The sequence below is a fragment of the Sceloporus occidentalis genome, unplaced genomic scaffold (genome assembly GCF_023333645.1).
Source record: "Sceloporus occidentalis isolate IW3139 unplaced genomic scaffold, rSceOcc1.0.p SCAF_8, whole genome shotgun sequence".
Lineage (NCBI taxonomy): Eukaryota > Metazoa > Chordata > Lepidosauria > Squamata > Phrynosomatidae > Sceloporus > Sceloporus occidentalis.
The window spans coordinates 13,517,855-13,536,859 of record NW_028316988.1 but is presented as its reverse complement, the minus strand read 5'-3'; the positions used below and the strand labels follow the sequence as shown (position 1 = coordinate 13,536,859).

At 43.8% G+C, this 19,005-nt stretch overlaps 1 protein-coding gene across 4 annotated transcripts; it reads left to right on the top strand.

Moving 5' to 3' along the window:
* The first annotated feature begins 165 nt into the window (after nucleotides 1-165).
* On the top strand, nucleotides 166-15,131 carry AK1 (adenylate kinase 1). Of its 4 annotated transcripts, none has more exons than XM_089534871.1 (7): nucleotides 166-187; nucleotides 6,410-6,452; nucleotides 9,033-9,068; nucleotides 9,558-9,721; nucleotides 10,674-10,790; nucleotides 11,614-11,805; nucleotides 13,274-15,131. In XM_089534871.1, the coding sequence occupies exons 2-7, from the start codon at nucleotides 6,443-6,445 to the stop codon at nucleotides 13,340-13,342; spliced, it is 588 nt and encodes a 195-aa protein (XP_089390997.1). In that variant the 5' UTR covers nucleotides 166-187; nucleotides 6,410-6,442; the 3' UTR covers nucleotides 13,343-15,131. The 4 variants fall into 4 exon arrangements, with proteins under 4 accessions (XP_089390997.1, XP_089390998.1, XP_089390999.1 ...); XM_089534872.1 differs by lacking the exon at nucleotides 166-187 and adding an exon at nucleotides 1,433-1,539; XM_089534873.1 differs by lacking the exon at nucleotides 166-187 and adding an exon at nucleotides 2,156-2,478.
* Nucleotides 15,132-19,005: the final 3,874 nt, after the last annotated feature.

The window sequence follows — 19,005 nt, the reverse complement described above, 5'->3', positions numbered from 1 at the left end:
GGCTCCAAAACAGGATGCGAAGGGGGCATGAGGTGGAGTGGAAAGTACCCAGTGGAGGGAACAAAATATTCAAATCGTCTTCCAGAGGCCAAAAGGTTGGCAGTGATCGACTGTGGCTTTGGCCCAACCATCAACCCAAATGAAGAATAAAAGAAAGGAAGAATCGGATAATGCCGAAGGAATCCAGGTGAATAGTTGGTGGTAAAATCCTCTGATTATTTCAGATGAATATCTGGCCTCCTTTCTATCTTCTTCCCTATTCAGGGGAACGATGTCATGGCACAGGATCAAGACTATTGGAAACATTGATTTTTGGAGTTGAATTTTTCATTAGCAAAAATATTGGACTCCTATGCCTCACCCAAGTGTCCCTGTTCCTTCTAAGCTTAGGTGAAATCCTCATTTTAGCTGGGTTGCTGGCAGAAGGGAAATTCCCTAAGAGCAATATATTGTTATTAGTATGTAGAGAGATCTTGTAGCGCCTTTGAGACTAATGGAAAGAAAGATGTTGGCAGCAGGAGCTTTCCTAGACTAAAGTCTACTTCCTCAGATGCATATTGTTATTAGTTATCCCTGGTGCAACGCAAAATATTTGGGTGCCTTGAGTCTAATCCTCACTGCAGAAATGATGCAGTTGGACACCGCTTTAATTTATATACTATTTATTTTATTTATATACTTTCAAGAGGCATGTTGGTTGATCCATTTCTATCACAGAGTTTATCCCACTGGGGCTAATTTCGGCATTAAAGAGAGGTTAAAGCACATTTAAAGCATCCCGCAAATAAAGTGAAATGGCAAGTAATTGCGCAAATGATTATCGCATGCAATTGCACAAATAAAGTAATATCGGAAAAATAGATTGTCTCTAATAGTAAAAAGATGTGTGTTAATGCTTCTTTATGGCCACTTTAATGGTGGGTTTTGTGCAACGTTGTGCAAAATCATTTTGTGTCATGCAATTTTTCTGGGATATGCACAGGATAAACTCCTGATCTCCTTCGTGTGATAAAATCCCATAAAATATTTTCAGACCGCGATGAAAGGACAAAGCAAGACAATGAAGGAGTCGCTTTGGCTCCCATTCTTCTCAATTAATGGGGGCACTGGCTTGGAAATAACGCCAAGCGCGACGCACAAAGCTTGCTGACTCCTTGGTGGCGCGTCTTGGTGAGTTGTGTAGGAAATGCAAGATTATTTCTTGCATCTCTATCCATAATCTAGGAGGGCCCACAGCCTAGGTGTTTGGCTTTCCTTCTCCCATGGCCTTTTTCTCCATCTCCTTCCCTTCCTCCAGTGGCATTGCTATGCCACTCACGTCTCCAAGACTCAAAGGGTGTCCTTTGGTGCCAAGTCTTTCCCTCCTCCCCTCCTTGGTCTTCCCGGCATGCTATGCGTCTCTTTCTCTCCCTCTGACAGCAGTATAAAGAGTGGTAAAAATAGCCAGGCAAAGCCATGCAGGGCAGCCTGTTGGCGAGCAAAAAGGACTCCCTTCCCTCCATCCCTTTTTGCCCTCCTCCATTCCGGCACGACTGAGAGGTACAACTTTTAAATTTTCTTTCCAAAATAAATAAACCTACCTAAACCCGATCCATTGAAGAAGAGCATCTTCAGGAAGGATAGTTCCTTTGCTGGAACCAGGGGGATACATTTTGACATTTGCTTTCATTCAGGAAGGAAATGAAAGAGCGCTTCCCAAAAAAAGATTTCCCTTTGTGATTTGGAAAGGTGTTTTTAGTTATTTGCAGACGTCCTCCTTTTCCAGGACATCTCCTGCATTGCATCCTTTTTTTCCAAGGAGGAATTTAGAAATGTTCTCCATTTTGAGCAGGACAAAGATTTATATTGATATGAGTGTTTTTCGCTTTTCTATCGTCATGCCCTACATTTTGCTGGGCCTTCATCCTCCTTTGCGGTTAGGACATCTGGTCACCCTGGATTTGTTGTTGTTGTTGTTATTGTTTGCAAAAAAGGGTGTGAAGCTGTCAATGCTGTGTTTGTGTGCATGTTCTCCAGCAGCTTTTGTACATTTGGATGTGCTGTTATTTTACTTTGCATGGCAACCATAGCAGGGTGCTATCATTGTGCCTCCAAATCATCATGCCTTTTGGGTCCATTTTGTCAAGATTTATGTGCTCATCTATGTGTACATACATGTCTCCTGGGTTTTTTGTGTATTTCCAAAGACATCTGTCTGTCTCCATCGCCTTGACCTTGAGCAACCCTTTCTCGCCTTTCCCCCCTTTCGCCTTTTCCCTGCATCCCTGAATTCGTGGCATTTGAGCAAAAGTTGCACCAGAACGTGTCATTTCTAAGAGGCCTGGCATGCAAGAGGGAGGTCCGGTCAAGCTGTTATGCCTTGCGTCAAGCCCACAGTCCTCATTCAAGGTGTCGATCCCTATCTGAGCCGGAGTGGAATTGTACATAGTTTTGTCTCTTGTCACTTCCCGGCTTCGTTTCCGGCATATTTAATTGCAGGTATGTGCATCGAGTTACAGGTATGCTTTGCCTCTTGGCTCACCTGAAGAGGCGGGAAAGGCGTACGAAGGGAACATTTGGCAATGCAGGTACTTAGAACTCTCTAGGGAAAAGGTTAAAAATGAAGTCTGGTTCTATAATAATAATAATAATAATAATAATAATAATAAATCTTAGCTGCTTTCATTTGGTGGAAAGGGTTATTGTTGTTTGTGATCGGTTTGAATGTGTGAATGTATTTGATGCATTTTGTTTTTGGCAGCTTTTGCTAACCTGTTGCACTCCTAAATGTCTTAACAGCCTTCGTCTTTGACAGGGTGCATCTGCACTGTAGAAAAAATGCGGTTTGACACCACTTTAACTGCCATGGCTCCTGAGACTTGTAATTTGGGGCACTCTTGGGCAGAGTAGGCTAAAGGCCTTGCAAAACAGCAAATCCCAGGATTCCTTGGTTTTTTAGGCAAAGGTGCCTCAATGTCTAGATTTTCCAGTAGCTGAGGCTTCTTAGATTTAGTGTATGCTGAATTTCAGGTTGCTTCACAGTGTAGATTGGCATTTGTGTTGACTAAAGCTCCCATTATCCACAGCCCAGCACATCTGGAGGGTGCTAGGAAGGATGATCTCACTGAGGAAGTGGTGATATATTATGTATAGGAGGCTTGTGTGTTGTTATTTGGTGTGGTGTGCCTTCTGCGTTTCCGATTTTTGGTGACCTATCAGAGGGATTTCTTGGCAGGTGTCTTCATAGTGGGTATGCCATTGCTGTCCTCTGAGGCTGAGAGAGCGTGACTTTCCTAAGGTCTCCCAGGGTGTTTCTATGCCATGTGAGGATTCGAACCCTGGTCTCCAGAGCCATAGTCCCAATGCTCAAACTAGTCATTATATTTATTAGATATCTCACATATTGGGACTCGAAGCGGCTTCCCATTTAAAAGAACAATGCAATTAAAATATGCAGTATGTATTAAAATAGAAAGGAGAAATGTTATGCATTCTGGTGATGGGAAAGCTTCATAGTTCAGTGGTATTGCAGTAAGGGAAAGGTTCACTCCTTTGTGGAGACTTTAGCCTTGTTTCAGTGTAAGCAACTTTTAAAATTTTGCAGCCGCTTTGCAAACTTGTCATCTCCACTTTTTGGGGTTTTTTATGCATTTCTCAAAAGGATATAAATATTTCCAATTAAAAAAGAAAAAAAATATTCCCTCCCTGCTTGGGTTTCAGGGATTATCGATGCTAAAACAGGGCACCCGGTTCCTCTCCTTTCCTAAGTAGCTTACAAATAAGAAGCACTGCTTGTGCAAACAGGGAGAAAAGATGCTTAAGGCTTTCCTACCCAAACTTTACCATCCTGGAGGGCATGAAAAATAAGAGAAGCTATGTATCTTAAATGATCCCTGTATTTAAAAAAACAAAATAAAACTCCATGCCTTTGGAAAGATAGCACCTTGGAAATTTAAATTCTAGCTTTCCAGATGCAGGTAGAGCAGTCAGAGGAAAAGCAAAACTGTACTTAACTAAATGTAGATTCTCAGTGATCATAGATGCATCTATATTGGAGCTTCGTAACATGATTTTGCAGGTGTGTTGTGGTGTGTGTGTATGTGTGTGTGTGATATGGCATAACAAACAACCAGGTTTGACAGGAATTATCTCAGTTAATCCTCTGCTGTCCCACTTTCTCAGCTGCTTTGATAAAGTCCCAGTTTCTCTCTTGCTTCCTTCTTTGTTTCTGTTCGCTTCCATTGCTGTAAACTGAATACAAAGTGCAAAAGTGGTTTGTGCACAATTAATTCCCAGTCAGTTCATTTAGAGGTTTTTAATTTTTGTAGACTTTTATAAACTCAGAACATCAATTCCAGGGTTTTTCAGCTTCAAAAATAGCTTTGTGTCCTCTTCCTTATTAATTATTTCTTGTTGCCTGGCCCTTTTGATCCAAGTGACCAAATGTCCTGACCGCAAAGGAGGCCAAGGCATCCGAAAATGGAGGGCGTTCAAGATAAAAGTAGAACATGACCAAATAAAAGCTAAAAAACAGTAATGGAAATGTAAATTCGTGCTGAAAATGGAGGTCATTTTGAAATTCCTCCTGGACAGAAGGTTGAAATGTAAGACCCGTCCTGGAAAAAGGAGGTCGTCTGGTCACTCTCTTTTGACCACATTCGGATGTCGCTTGGCTACATGTTTTCATCTGTTGGAAGGTATGACCTGATCCAACCAAACTGGACCACGAACTTCTTCCCCTCCTGTCCTCTTTGTCCAAAAATTGGTTTTAACCTGAGTTTGGAGAAATGCCACTTTAGTCCTGTAAAGGTGTGACTCCTGCAAGATTTGTAAAGGCCGGTCCATACTTAGAACTCCAGACCAAGCAAAAAATCCCAAGGTCAAGGGACCTTATTAGGAGTGACCAGAAGGGAGTGTAACTGGACCTTACTCCTCTCCTCTCCTGTTCGGTAAGTGTGAACTTTGCAAAGAGCGCGGGACAGAGTCTATTTTTGGGCCCTTGCCCCTTTGGGACTCATCCCGAAAGTGAGGCTGAAATGTCCTCAACTGTCATTTGATAAGCCAGGGCTGGGTTCGCGGATGATCCAATGAAAAAGGAAACGTACGGCCAGATATTGATGGATGTATAAGGACCATCAGGGCAGTTTGATGGAGCTGATCACTCTTGGAGCAATCCTTGGAGTTGTTTCCATTTTACAGGTGGAAAAACTGAAGAACCAAATTGTCCTGAGAAGCAGAGTGTAGTTGTTTCCACTTTGATCATTTTTAATTTTTCCAACATAATAGGTATATGCATATACATATGCATACATGGAACAGTTACAGTGTTGAATTAACATTGTACATTGTACATTTCATTTGTCACATTCCTTAGCAATTATTTTTTTTCCTAACATAAACAGGATCCTTGGACAGAGCATACCTTTTCCAAATTTAACTCAAATATTACATCTCCTTAGGACTTCATGGATATCTTTATGCATTATAATGTCTGATAATGTCCCCTCATACCACCCAAAAAAGTATGAAGAGGGAACAAGGCACAGCTGTAGACCTTCTGTTTCAGAAGGACACCCCATAAAATGGTACAGTATATTGACAACCATCAGCTCTGCAACACAAACAGACAAGTGTATACACACCATGAATATTATAGGAAGCTTCTGAATTAACACAGAGAGCCGTCCAAAGGGATCTAGAGGAAGGGTGGAAAATCCACAATCGTATGGGGGATTGTAGATGCCTTGGCATTGTGTTCCTACAGCAACGCTTTCCTGCCTTGCTTCTAACAAGGGAGGAATGAACCATCATCGAGAGACAGACGGACAAAACCAGAGACACAAAAGAGACAAACAAAAGCAGAATAACAGTTCTGCAAAAGCAAAGCAGAGATATACAGAAAGAAGGTTGGATAGTAGATCCTGATCCTATCACACGAAGGAGATTGGGAGTTTATCCCATCAATATCCTGGAATTACGCATTACGATTTCGCACGTCGTCACACAAAACCGGCCATTCAAGTGGTCACAAAGAAGCATTAACGCACATCTTTTTACTTTTTACTTTTAGGATTTCAGTGACAGTGCAATAAAATGGAGAAAAAATGACAACAAAAGCTAAACAGGGCATTCAGGGGTTTTGAGGATGACTACTATCTGAGATTTTTTTAATTTCCCGTCCTGAAATTGGAGATGGATACAAACAAGGGATTACTAAAGTTGGGATGAGTTAAGTATGCCCTTCCAGATGTTGCTCAACTACAGCCTCCATTATCCCTCACCATTGGTCTTGCTGGTGTGAGCTGATGGGAAATGTAGTCCAGTGACCTCTGGATGCGCATAACGTCCTTGATCTAAGCTCCATATATTCCTTGCTAGGCGCTTTAGCTTCCTATCTAACCAATTTTTCTGAATGGCTTTTTCTGCCCAGGTTGAAGAGTTGGTCAACCCAGAACTTCCCAGCATGGCAGCAGGTAAGTGTGCCTTATTCAGATGTTGTTTTTTAGCACATCTGTCTGAATAATCTCACTCATGGCTTCCAGTTTTGTTGTTTTCACTATTATTTTATTGGAACCATATCTATAGTGCATCTCTGTTGCTCAGACGTCTCAACATTGCAAATAAAAATGGAACCGATGGTGCGGATGTCTTCAAAACACATTTAAGGCAGGCAGAGTTTTATCCCAATTGATCCCGGCTCTGTTTGCATCGGTTACTCACACAGCCAACGATGCAAATCTTTTAGGAAAACTCAGAGGGGAAAGAACCAAGATCAATTATCCTGGGTTAATTATTATTATATTTATTTGCATCCCTCTTTTCCCCTAAACTGGGATTTGTAGCGGCTTACAACATAAAAGAACGATACAATTAAGAACGTACGAAAGTGATGCCTTAAAATGAATTTAAATTATTACAATATTAAAACAGAGTGGTTAAGTGGGGGCTTTTTTGGCATCATCCCCTGCAAAAAAACAACAACAACCCAACTTATTTGGGTGCGTTCAAAAAAGATTCAAGCCACATTATTTTCAGATTTCTCCAACCATTTATTTGCAGCTGACTCCATGGAAATTGGCTATATTGAACTGCATTGTGGCTTGCAGGTCAAGTTCCTTGGGTTCAAAAATCCCATTTCTGACACCTGCTTTGGGTCTCTCTCTTTCCTTCCCTGCTTTTTTCCTTCCCTCCAAAGAAAATTTATTTTTAGGATTCTTATTTGGGGAAGGCAAAGCTCTCACTTCCCCCTTCCTTCCCTACCAAGATCCATAAGCTTTTCTCCTTCTATCCTCCCTGTAGTTCTGGGTTTGTAATTCTAGAAAGCTTGCAGTCAAAGGAGGCCTCTCATTGCTGTCTGCCAACGCAAAAGCAAAGGCGTTGTGTTGCAGAGAAACATCCAAACCACCCTGGTTTTTATTTTTAACTCTCCAGCTGCACCATCATTAGGTTTCCATTGGTCCGGCTTTGGAAAAAGTTCCAAGTTCTGGAGTGAGAAGAGCCGTTTGTTGTAGTAAAACGATTGGTGTGTCTACACTGTATAAGTAATGCAGTTTGATCCCACTTTAAGAGCTGTTAGCTCCGTCCTGTGAAATCCTGGGATTTGCAAAGCCTTTCGCCTTCTCTGCCAAAGAGGGCTGGTGTCTCACCAAACTGCATCCCATTTTGAATCCCATTTTGGGAGAAAGGCAGGATATACATCCAATGAATAAATAATTACTGGGGAGCCACAGCAAAGAAGGCCCTCTCCCCTGCATCCAGTAATGGCCCTGACTGATGGGAGGCAATGGACAGCTCTTCCAGCAGCTACAAACCTCCCATGATTAGCCCAATGGTCAGGAATGCTGGGTGTTGCAGTCAAACGCTTTCCAAAGAGCTCTGCTTGATTCCCACTTTTACGGTGCATCAGGTTTACTGGAGGATGGTGGTCAGGAATGCTGGGAGTTGCTCCAACAGTTTCTGAGGAGGTCTGCTTGATTTCTACTCTTGCTGTGCATCAGGATTACTGGGGGAATAGTAATCAAGAATGCCGAGAGTTGCAGTCCAACAGTTTCAGAAGAAGTCTGTTTGATTCTCATCCTGCATCAGGTTTACTGGCAGATGGTAGTCAGGAATGCAGTCCAGCAGTTTCTGAGGAGGTCAGCTTGATTCCCACTCCTGCTGTACAGCTTTCTCCAAGTTTACTGGGGGATGGTGAGAGCCAGAGTCCAAAATAAAGCTCTGAGCCATGTCAAAATGGCCACATGCCTTGGAGAGTCCTCCTCCATCTTGGTCCCCTTGAGATGCTCTGTGAGACATAAGAGCTAAGGCCTCTTCCCATCTCTGGGCAACCGTCTCCATGGCGACGTGTGTTGGACCACTGACTCACTCAGCATCTCTCAGCCTGGACCAGTCCAGCCTTAAGCCAAGCCCAGCCCCGGATGCGGAAAGTGGGCTGGCCACAGACTCACAGCCCAAACATGTGCTAAGCAAAGGAAAACACACCCAAAATACCACTTTTCTATTTTAGTTTTAGCAAGGGGAGGGAAAGTGGGGAAAGCAGGAAGCCATAGACAGAGGAAAGAAGCCGTGGACAGTTCGGAAGGATGGGTCTCCAGTGCTCCTGTTTAGATGATGCCACGGTTAGAGCAGGAAAAGGTAAACTCACCAGGTCACATTCGGTCGTGAGGTTCATTTTTTAAAATGTTTATCTATTAACTGGTATCTTAAGTCTGTTTGAACATTTTGCTGCTCTTTGTGGAACTAAAATAAATTTTAAAAAATTAAAAACTTGTCCCAAAATAAAATATGAAAGCCTGTTGTTGTCCAGGAATACGAAGGAGCTGAATTGCTCTGCTTTATGTATTTATGGGATTTATATCCTGCCGTTCTTCCAATTTAAAAGGATAAAACTAAAACATTATTTACAAAAGTGACAGTATAATTAAATAATACTAATATTAAAGCCTAAGTCTTCTATCTATTGAGATGCCTGGTAAACCATCATGTTTGTTCCTCTCCCAGAAAAACTGTCTTGCTTTTCTTTACACACATCCTTTCTTTCCCTTCCTCTACAGAGAAATTGAAAAACCACAAGATCATCTTTGTAGTCGGTAAGTCATTTGTTTGTCTTCAGATATAATCCATTGTATTTAATGGGACTTGGAGCATCCATGGATTTTGGTATCCACAGAAGGTCTTGGAACCAAACCCCAGCAGATACCAAGGGCCCACTGTAATAATAATAATAATAGTAATAATGATGATGATCATTTGTATATAATGGGACGTGAACATCCATAGATTTTGGTATCCATCAGGGCATCTTGGAACCAAACCCCAGCAGATACCAAGGGCCCACTGTACATAGACCCCTTGGTGAATCTTTGCAAAGTTCAGCAAAAACCTTTTGCAATGAAGCCTTGTAAACTGTCTATACTAACTGAGCTTGAGATGTGGGCACAACCCTTTCCTGTTGCATGAAACTGAGCACCCTGAACAGTGAAATATGTGCACCCTTAGTCTCCCATAAGCACCAAGGAGACCACAGTTCATCTTTGGCTTTTTATTCACTGAGCTGAATTCCTTGTGTGGGTTTGCAGGAGGGCCTGGCTCAGGAAAGGGGACCCAGTGCGAGAGGATCGTGGCGAAATACGGCTACACCCATCTGTCCACGGGAGACCTCTTGCGAGCGGAGGTCAGCTCTGGTTCGGAGAGGGGGAAGAAGCTGTCAGCCATCATGGAGAAAGGAGAGCTTGTCCCTCTGGTGAGTTTGCCGTCGGAAGAGCATGGAGTCTTCTTTGGAAAGCTTTCAAGGCTTCTGTGGTCTGGAGCAGAGCTTGGAAAGGTTGCTTTCTAGGACAGTAACTCCCAAAATCCTGCAGCTAGCAGGGCCATTTGGTGAGCTGTAATCCCTTCCCTGGCCTTGACATCCTTCATTTCCAATGCTTATATTCTAGCATCTCTCTATGCAACTTACAATTGCAACATAATGGGGAATAGCATCATTAGCCACCTTGAGTCCCTGTACTGGGAGGAAGACAGGATATAAACAAACAAACATAATAATAATAATAATGTGAAGTTGAAGGCTTTCATAGCCAGCATCCATAGTTTTTTGTGGATTTTTGGGGCTATGTAGCCATGTTCTAGAAGAGTTTATTCCTGATGTTTCACCAGCATCTGTGGCTGGCATCTTCAGAGAATGATGCTGGTAAAACATCATCATCATCATCATTAAATGGCATTAAAAATGGCAACGGATGACAACAAAATCCAAAATCCAGACTAGCATCCTGTGGGTCAGATTAGTATCCCTTGGGTCAGAACTACTTTTTAGCAACAGGAAATTAAAGAGTTTTAAAAATGGCAACGATCGACAAGGAAATCCCTAAAAGAACTGGCCAGCCAAATTGCACAAAAGACATCATGCAGACTTTTGAAACCCCACTGGGCAAGAGATATTAAAAAATCTAACCAGAGATGAAAAATGACGATGTCAGAATCACAGTGTTTGGCACTGTAATTGCAACTACGATTTTAAAAATTATGCAAGCGCCTTGGGGCAGGGGTTGTTTTCCCACTTGGACTCTGCAATAGGAATCTGGGCTCAAAATGTGCCTCTAGACCCACCAGAGTTGCCTATCCTTGCCCAGCAGTGTGTATGTCAGTGTCGTCGCAGGTCAACAATGTCGCTCTCTTCTTATCGCTGCCCACAGGACACTGTTCTCGACATGCTGAGAGACGCCATGGTAGCCAAAGCAGATGTTTCCAAAGGATACCTGATCGATGGCTACCCCCGGGAGGTGAAACAAGGGGTAGAGTTCGAGAAGAAGGTAAAAGACAGGGTGGAGTGAGCTGGGAAAGTCTTCTGCTTCAGGTGTGGTGCAGTGTTTTTCTTTGGAGATTTCCAAACAGAGGCTGGATGGCCATCTGTCGGGATGCTTTGACTGTGTATTCCTGCATGGCAGAATGGGTTTACTATAAGTCTAGAAATAGTCAAAAAATTGACCCCAGAAACCTGGGTTGACTTATCCACTGGTCAATGCAAGTACTGTACTTAAAGTTGTTTAAAAGAAGGAACCATCCCTTGGCAAAAGGCAAGAGTATAATTTGTCCTGGAAGCACTGACCCTCCTCTGTTCTCTCATCCATCCAGCTTTTAGTATGAGCGCAAACCTGCTGAAATGTTTAAAAAGTTCTTTGGCATTGTTTTCCTTAGCTTCATCCTTCAGATCCTTTGCTACATGCCCCTAAATTTCAGCAACAATGCATTCCCGACATCGCTTTATTTGCACAATTGCATGTGATAATCATTCGAGTAATTACTCACCATTTTCGCTTTATTTGTGGGAGGCTTTAAATGTGCTTTAACCTCTCTTTAATGCCAAAATTTGCCCCAGAGTCCTGCCCTGGTAGGGCTAATGCTTGGTTAATCCGTGCATTGTGTTGAGCTTTTCCTAGCCTGCAATACTTGGAAGCACCACAAGAAAGCAGTGTGGTCCCTTCTTCTGGAGCTACTGAGAAGTGGATGTGGCTGGACAATGGGGATGGATCAGGCTGAGAGAGTGTGACACATCTGGCAAGTTGTAGAGAAATGTAGTGGTAGATTGTGGCTCAGGAGATCATCTTTGTTGTCATCATCTTTCTCGCTGTTCAGATTGCAGCTCCCACGTTGCTGCTGTATGTGGATGCTGGGAAAGACACCATGGTGAAGCGTCTGCTCAAACGGGGAGAGACTAGCGGCCGGGTGGATGACAACGAAGAGACCATCAAGAAGCGCCTGGAGACGTACTACAAGGCCACCGAGCCTGTCATCGCTTTCTACGAGAAAAGGGGGATCGTCCGTAAGGTGCGTATTCCATCATCCACATCTGGTTTGTGCAAACTCAAAGGCTTCACACTGTCTCTAATATCTGGAGCATATGGGAAAATATATTTTTAACCTGATTGGATGTCTAAGGTCGGAATGGATACTCATCATCGATTGTGGACCTCCAAAGTCTGGTTTTGTTGTTACTGAACTATCTTGTACTTTGAAAGTTTTATGTTTGGATTGTATAGCCCAGACTCCAGAATTTGGACTGAATCTCCCAGAACCCCAGAATCCAGAATCAAGGAGACTGGATTTGGGGACATACAGTCCAAACTATGCTGTACCTAGAAAACTTTATGTTTGGACTGTATATCCTAGACTGCTGAATTTGGACTGAATCTCCCACAATCCAGAATCAAGCAAGCTGGATTCTGGAGCATATAGTCCAAACCAGGCTTTACTTGCAAAACTTTACATTTGGACTGTATCTCTCTGAATCCAGCCTACTTAGAGATAACTGGGAGTTGTAGTAAAAAAAAAAGGCAATGTTCCCATATTCTCCTTCATATTGATGGAGAGGCCCTAAGAGGGTCTTGAGTTGTCTATATATCAGTTAAGTTTCCAGCCAGGGATGAAGCCCTTATTTACCCAAAACGACTGGAAGGGCAAAGTCTGGAGGAAGAACTGGTTTCATTCATACCTCAAAGGAAGCCTCAACAAACTGAAGACGCCGGATGCTCGGCATAGCAGAGGGATGAGTAATGCGCAGCCAAGGTTGGGTGGGGAGCTTCAGCCGGCAGATACTGGAGACAATGTGAAGATTTAGGGGACAGATGCCAGCGGAGAGTGCAAAGGAAAGTGGCCTTTGGGTGGGAAGGAAGGGATACCCATAACTCAGGGGTCCTGCTGTCCAAGTAGCAGAAGTGTCATTACGGGGTGCAAAGGGTGCGGATCTCACCTAAGAATGGGGTGGCACCAATGCTCTCCAAACATCTGCCTTTTTTGCTGAAACAGACTGCGCCGTTTGCCTGCGTCCCTTTAAAATGCTGGAGCAGAAAAGATGGTGTGAGCGATGGTGGGAGATCATGTGGCCTCCCCCAACTCTTGTTTGTTTGTTTATTTATTGGCTTTATTATTATTTTCCTTTATACTTTCATTTATTTAAATTCCCATTTCTTTTTACAAAATTCTACAATGGGGTTGCATTCTTTTTCAATAATATTCAAGTCTTTAGTTTTTTGTGGGTTTTTCAGGCCATGTTCTAGAAGAGTTGATGTTTCTCCAGCATCTGTGGCTGGTATCTTCAGAGAATGCTGGCATGGAAGAGAATGGAGTGTGTGTGTGTGTGTGTGTGTGTGTGTGTGTGTGTATCCAACACACTATATATATCCCACTCTCTTCCATGCCAGCATTCTCTGAAGATACCAGCCACAGATGCTTTGGATGCTCAGTTAATGTCTGTCCCAGGGTCTGATTCTAAACCGCTTTTGTCTCTCGTCCTCAGCTCAATGCGGAAGGCACGGTGGACGACGTCTTCCAGCAGGTCTGCACCCATCTGGACAGTCTGAAGTGATGCGCCGAGGGCTGGGCGAGGGTCTCCGTCCTTCCCACCACCTTCCTCCAATGCCCCCTCACTCTCGATCCCCCTTGGCTACGCGGAGACCCTACTCAACTCCCTCTTGCACCTTTCGCACCCATCTCCCCAGATTTCTCTATCCTGTATCCATCCCCACCCTCCCGTCCGCTCCGTCGCTGTCTCCGACTTTCATCTCAGGGGCTAGTGATAGCGGAAGTGGCTTTGACCTGTTTTCGTGGTGGGAGCCCCGTGGAGGAAGCTTTGAGGACGTGATCTTGGGTTCCTGAAAAGAAAACCAACTCTCCAAAGTAAAGTTCAATTTTATGAGTTGAAATGATTTTACTTATATTTCTTTGGTTCTTCAACCTCCTTTGTCTGTTCCCCCGCTCTCCCTCTTCCCTGGTCATCCTTCTTCTCTTGCGACAGGAAAAAAACATACCAAAAATCCCCTTTTAATGTTCTTTATCCCAGAGGTTGATTAAGGGCAGGAAACGGCCTGTTTATCCCACTCATTCCCAAGGCAGAAAGAGAAAAAACCCTGTTTTGTCTTAACGGGAAAAACATGTTGAAAAGGAAAAGGAAGGGGTCGAAATCTTTAACCCGGCCACTCCTGACCTGCAATCTCCCCCGTCCCATGATCTGTAGGACTACAATGCCCTTCATCCTTGACAAGCGATGGGAATTATAGTCCAACACAATCTGAGAAACTCATTCCCTGGATCAGGAGCCTGTAGATGGGATTGGACTATCATTCCCATTTTCCTTGACCCCCGCTCATGTGGATAGGGGCTGATGGGCGTTGTAGTCCGCATGTTTCCATTGGATCATACTCCTTAAAATAAGAAGGAGCAAGGGTAAAGGTTAACCATCTACAGGGCAGGAGACTCATTGATGATAGTTTGTGGATATATTCTCTTATGGCAGCTTTTCTGGAGACAGGTTTCAACAGGCAAGCCTTGCCCTAGCTGCAATTCTATCATTATCATTATTATTATTATTATTATTATTATTACATAGGAGGTGTTTGGATGATCTTCTGGGACTCCTATCCCATCCCAACAACTCCAAAGTGTTTTTGCAGCATCCTCCCTGGAAGAAGCTACTGACCACAAACCGCAGCTTCTTATGTGCCTTCTTTTTTTTTCTTTTTAATCTCATAGCTCAAAATAATTCAATTAGGGGAGGACTACACCTCCCAGAATCCACCACTGATTCTGGGATTTGTGGTCCAGGTGGAAAAGCTAACAATGACAACCTCTGCTATTTATTTTGAATCACTTTATGTTTGGTCTCTCCACGGATATATTTGGACGGAAGGCTCATCTCAGCGAATATCCCCTGCTGTCCCTTGAAATTGCTTGAATTTTTGGGAGAGAAATGAAAGAAGAAATGGGGTGGGGAATATAATCCGAAGCCAATGGTATCATATCCCAATTTGGGTGTAATTCTGCAACTTGCAAACACTGTGCCTCATTTTCTTTTCTGTCTCCTCGATCGCTGGATCGCTCCGAACCTCACCAATCATGCATTTTGCACATCCCCTTATGCATACGAAAGACAGTTCATTTTGTTTGTGCTCTCTCTCTTCTTTTCTCTTTTTGTACAACAATTTCTAATATTTATAAGAAGAAGGGGGGATGAGAAAGTCTCAAGAGCATCCTTCCCCCTTTCAGTCCCACCCAGAGTCTTAAGGGCCTTACGTCGGGCCAAGTGTCTGAATGTATTTATCATATCATTATTAAAGAGCGTAAAGCAAAACAAAAAAGTATGCCTGAATGGTGCGTTATTTCTGACCCACTTCGGTGTTGTCTCTTATAGCCTGATTGGAAAGTGTGGGACCATTTGGACCACCAAGGCGGGATATAAGAAAATAAAACATAATAATAATATAATAGTAATAGTAATAATATAAAATAATAACCAGGCAGCAAAGTCTGAGAGGCGCAAGAAGTGAATGCTCTCTCCACATTCGCTGGGGTTAGAGGCGAAGGACCCCCATGAATGTGGAAAAACCACAAATAACAAAAACACTATGTTTTTACCTGGGAAAACATCTTTCTAGGAATCTCTACATCCTCCAGTGCAGCCTTTGGTTAAAGTTGACCATAGAGTTGCCCTGGAGAACCTAAATATTCCTAGAGAGAACATATTAATAAAATCTGTGGATGATCAAATCCACATATGTCAAAGCTGCAAATATGGAGGGACGAGCGTATATGCCCTTGTAAATGTTAACTTATGTTTTATGCTGTTTGCATTTCAAGTATTGCAACCGAATGCTGTACGAATGTGGTTTTTACTTTACTGTCGTGTCTTAATAATAATATCATTAAAACAAATAAAAACCATGGGGGGGGGGAGAAAAATAAATCCTTTAATAAAGCAGAGGAGGAATGGATCCCAATGAGATACTATTGGAAAACGACATAGGCTGGGGATCAATTGGGATTCTTCATTTGGAGGCTATGAAACATGAGTCCTCTTATCCACAAACTATAGTTTTTTGTGGGTTTTCCAGGCTATGTGTGTTCTGGAAGAAGTTACAATCTGCCCTTGCCTTACGTAGGGGATCTGTTCCAGGCAAATCATGCATATACTCAAGCCCCATTCATTTGAATGGGGCACGCCCTTGTGGTGTGCAGATCGGCACGCATTATGGGCACGCACCCCATTCATTGTATTAGGGCTTGCCATCCACGTAACCTCAAGTCCGCGTATGGCGAACCTACATACGGTGTCGCTGCACTGTATTCTTGATATTTCGCCTGCATCTATGGCTGGCATCCTCAGAGAATAATGATGATGCCAGCCACAGATGCAGGTGAAACATCAGTTATAAATTCTTCCAGAACACAACCACATAATCCAAAAAACCCATAAGAAACTATGGACTTCAGCTGTGAAAGCCTTCGATGTTGTATGCAGAAAGTGTTTCTTTTTCTCTGAGGCTGAGAGAGAGCAAGAGACTTTTGGGAAGGAACCAACCTTTGAGAGACGGCGGCAGCGGCAAGGGAAGGAAACCAACTGTGAAAACATGCTCAGATGTCTAAGTCATCAAATGAAGCTGAGGAGGTTGGAGGGGTAAACAGGAATGGCTGGAGCATCCATGACAAAGAGAGACGGACCCCCATCCCTGGCCTGTGAAGTCTCAGTGGGACATGATGGCGCGTGCCAGGAATGTCGGGGGGAAGGATGTGACGGTCCCCAGAATACAAAGGATGCTCCGTCTGAGCCAAAGCATCTCTTTGAGGCGGGAGCCAGATCGTGTCCTCAGCCAGGAGGACAAAGCAACAACAACAACACACAAAAACGGTCAAGTTGTGTAAGATCATGGGCCTCCAAGTCCAGGGAGGCCAGCCGTCACGGCTGCAAAGGAGGACCAGGCATTGCACAATGTAGGGCAGTGGTCCCCAAACTTTGGTCCTCCAGATGTTTTGGACTTCGGTTCCCAGAATTCGTAACTGTTGGCCAAGATGGCTGAGGCTTCTGAAATCCAAAACACCTGGAGGACTAAGGTTTGGGAAATCACTGATGTAGGGTATTCAAGAAGAAAAATGTAAAATAAAAGCTAAAGACACTAATATAGATATAAATGCATGCTTTGTTGCCATGCTCAAAATGGAGGTCCTTTTGGAATTCCTCCTGGAATATGGTTTTTCTTGTTGTGTGCCTTCAAGCTGTTATGGCATTGTTCATGAAGGCCCCACATCAGTGATGAAAATACTATATTTTATTATGGACTCAACCGTATTTATTTCTGATGAAATAAATGCCTTGTTGGCTCTGCACATGAAAGCCGAACACCAACCATGGCACATCCGCATTGCAGAAATAATCCACATTTTAGCTGCCAAGCCTTTTCTTTCAAAGAGCTCTGATGCCATAACAGATGACACTTCTCTGAATGCCATAGAATGGAGCCAGGGCAGTTAAAAGTGGTGTCAAACTGGATGGTCTCTGCAGTGCGGATGCAGCCTATCTCTAACCACTGTGGCGTGCTGCCTTGTCCACCCCCCGGCATTTCAATCTCCTGTTGGATTGCATCCTTCTTGCTGCGGTGCCAAATGGCCGAGCCAAGGAGGAAAGAGAAGGTGCTCAAAGGAATTGCCGGTTTGCAAACAGGATCACAGTCAAAGGACTCCCTGGAGCCTGGGGTTGGGAACTTCAGATGCCTGTGCCTGCGTGAGGGAGGAGAGAAGTGGCTGGAAAAACCCCACAAAAACAAGATATCCAGGAAATTCTTGGTGTGAGGTTAGCAAGTTCAACAGGAGATGGAGAGGGAGCTGAGGACGTGGGGCTAAGAGGTGGGCTTGCTTCTTCTCAGCACGCTTTGCTCTATCCGGACGCTTTCATCCTTCATCCCCTGCTTTTCTTCCGCTGCCCCACAGCAGGCAACCTAGGACCCAAGGATGCTGGGAGTTGCCCTCCTAGGCCCACATTGCCAGTCCCAATTGTTGTGGTTGAGTGCCTTCAAGCCATTTCCGACTTATGGCAACCCTAAGGTGAACTTATCATAGGAGTTTATCACACTGGGACTGATTTTGGCATTAAAGAGAGATTGAAGCACAATTAGAGCATCCCGCAAATGAAGCGGGAATGGCGAATAGACGTGCAAATGGTTACCTTGCTCAAATAAAGTGAAATGCATTGTTGCTGAAATCCCCAAAATAAAAAAAGATGTGCATTAATGCTTCTTTGTGGCCACTTCAATGATGGGTTTTGTGTGACATCGTTTGCTTTTGCCTTCCCCGGAGCCTGAGAGAGTGTGGCTTGCCCCAGGTCACCCAGTGGGTTTCCATCACAGAGCCAGGAATCGAACCCTGGCCTCCAGAGTCATAGTCCAAAACTCAAACCATAATGCCAGGCTGGCAACTCAAAAGTTATCAATTGGTGAGATGCTGATCAACGTACTTGGCTCAATTGCAGAAGGGTAAATTAACACTTTTGCAAATCTCAGTGATTCGATGGGTCAACTCCATACCCTCCAGTTGTTCCTATTTGGCAGAGGCAATCCTGATTTAATCCTTTGTCCTTCCCTGTAGACTCAAGCAAAAGCAAACTGCTGCAGCCACTCCTAGCTTTTCTGTTCTTCTTCATTGATAACTTTTCCAACTTGATCACATTATTGCTAGGCCACCTGCATCCTGGTTTTCATCTGCAAAATGTTGGAGGGTCTGCTTCTCCTCTTGGGACTCTACATCTTTACCCAAGGTAAACGTGGCACACTAAAGCTTTACTCAAGATACACTTTCCATGCAAACTCCAGGTGTCTCATAGGTGGAAACTGGATCCCTTTGGGATCAACAGCTGGCAGGGGATCAAAGGCCCGCTATGTGTCGCTTCGGGCCATTTCAATGCCTGCAAACTATTTGTGACTCTCCAAAGGAGGAAAGGAATCGGAAGGCGTTGAAAGGCCTTAGCCACAAATAATAAACTAGAAGGGTTCGGGAATGCAAACAAAAACAATGCAGTGTGATGCCCAGGAGGAACGAATGTGGCTCCGCAATTTCAATGGCAACACAGAGATTTTGGCACAAGCCTGTTTGACAAGTTGCACGTCCCCAAATTCCTTCTTTTCTTGCAAAGATGGGGGAACCTCAGACCCTGGGGGCCAAATGTGGTCCTCAGAAGTTTCCAAACTAGCCCATAGGTTTTCCCTA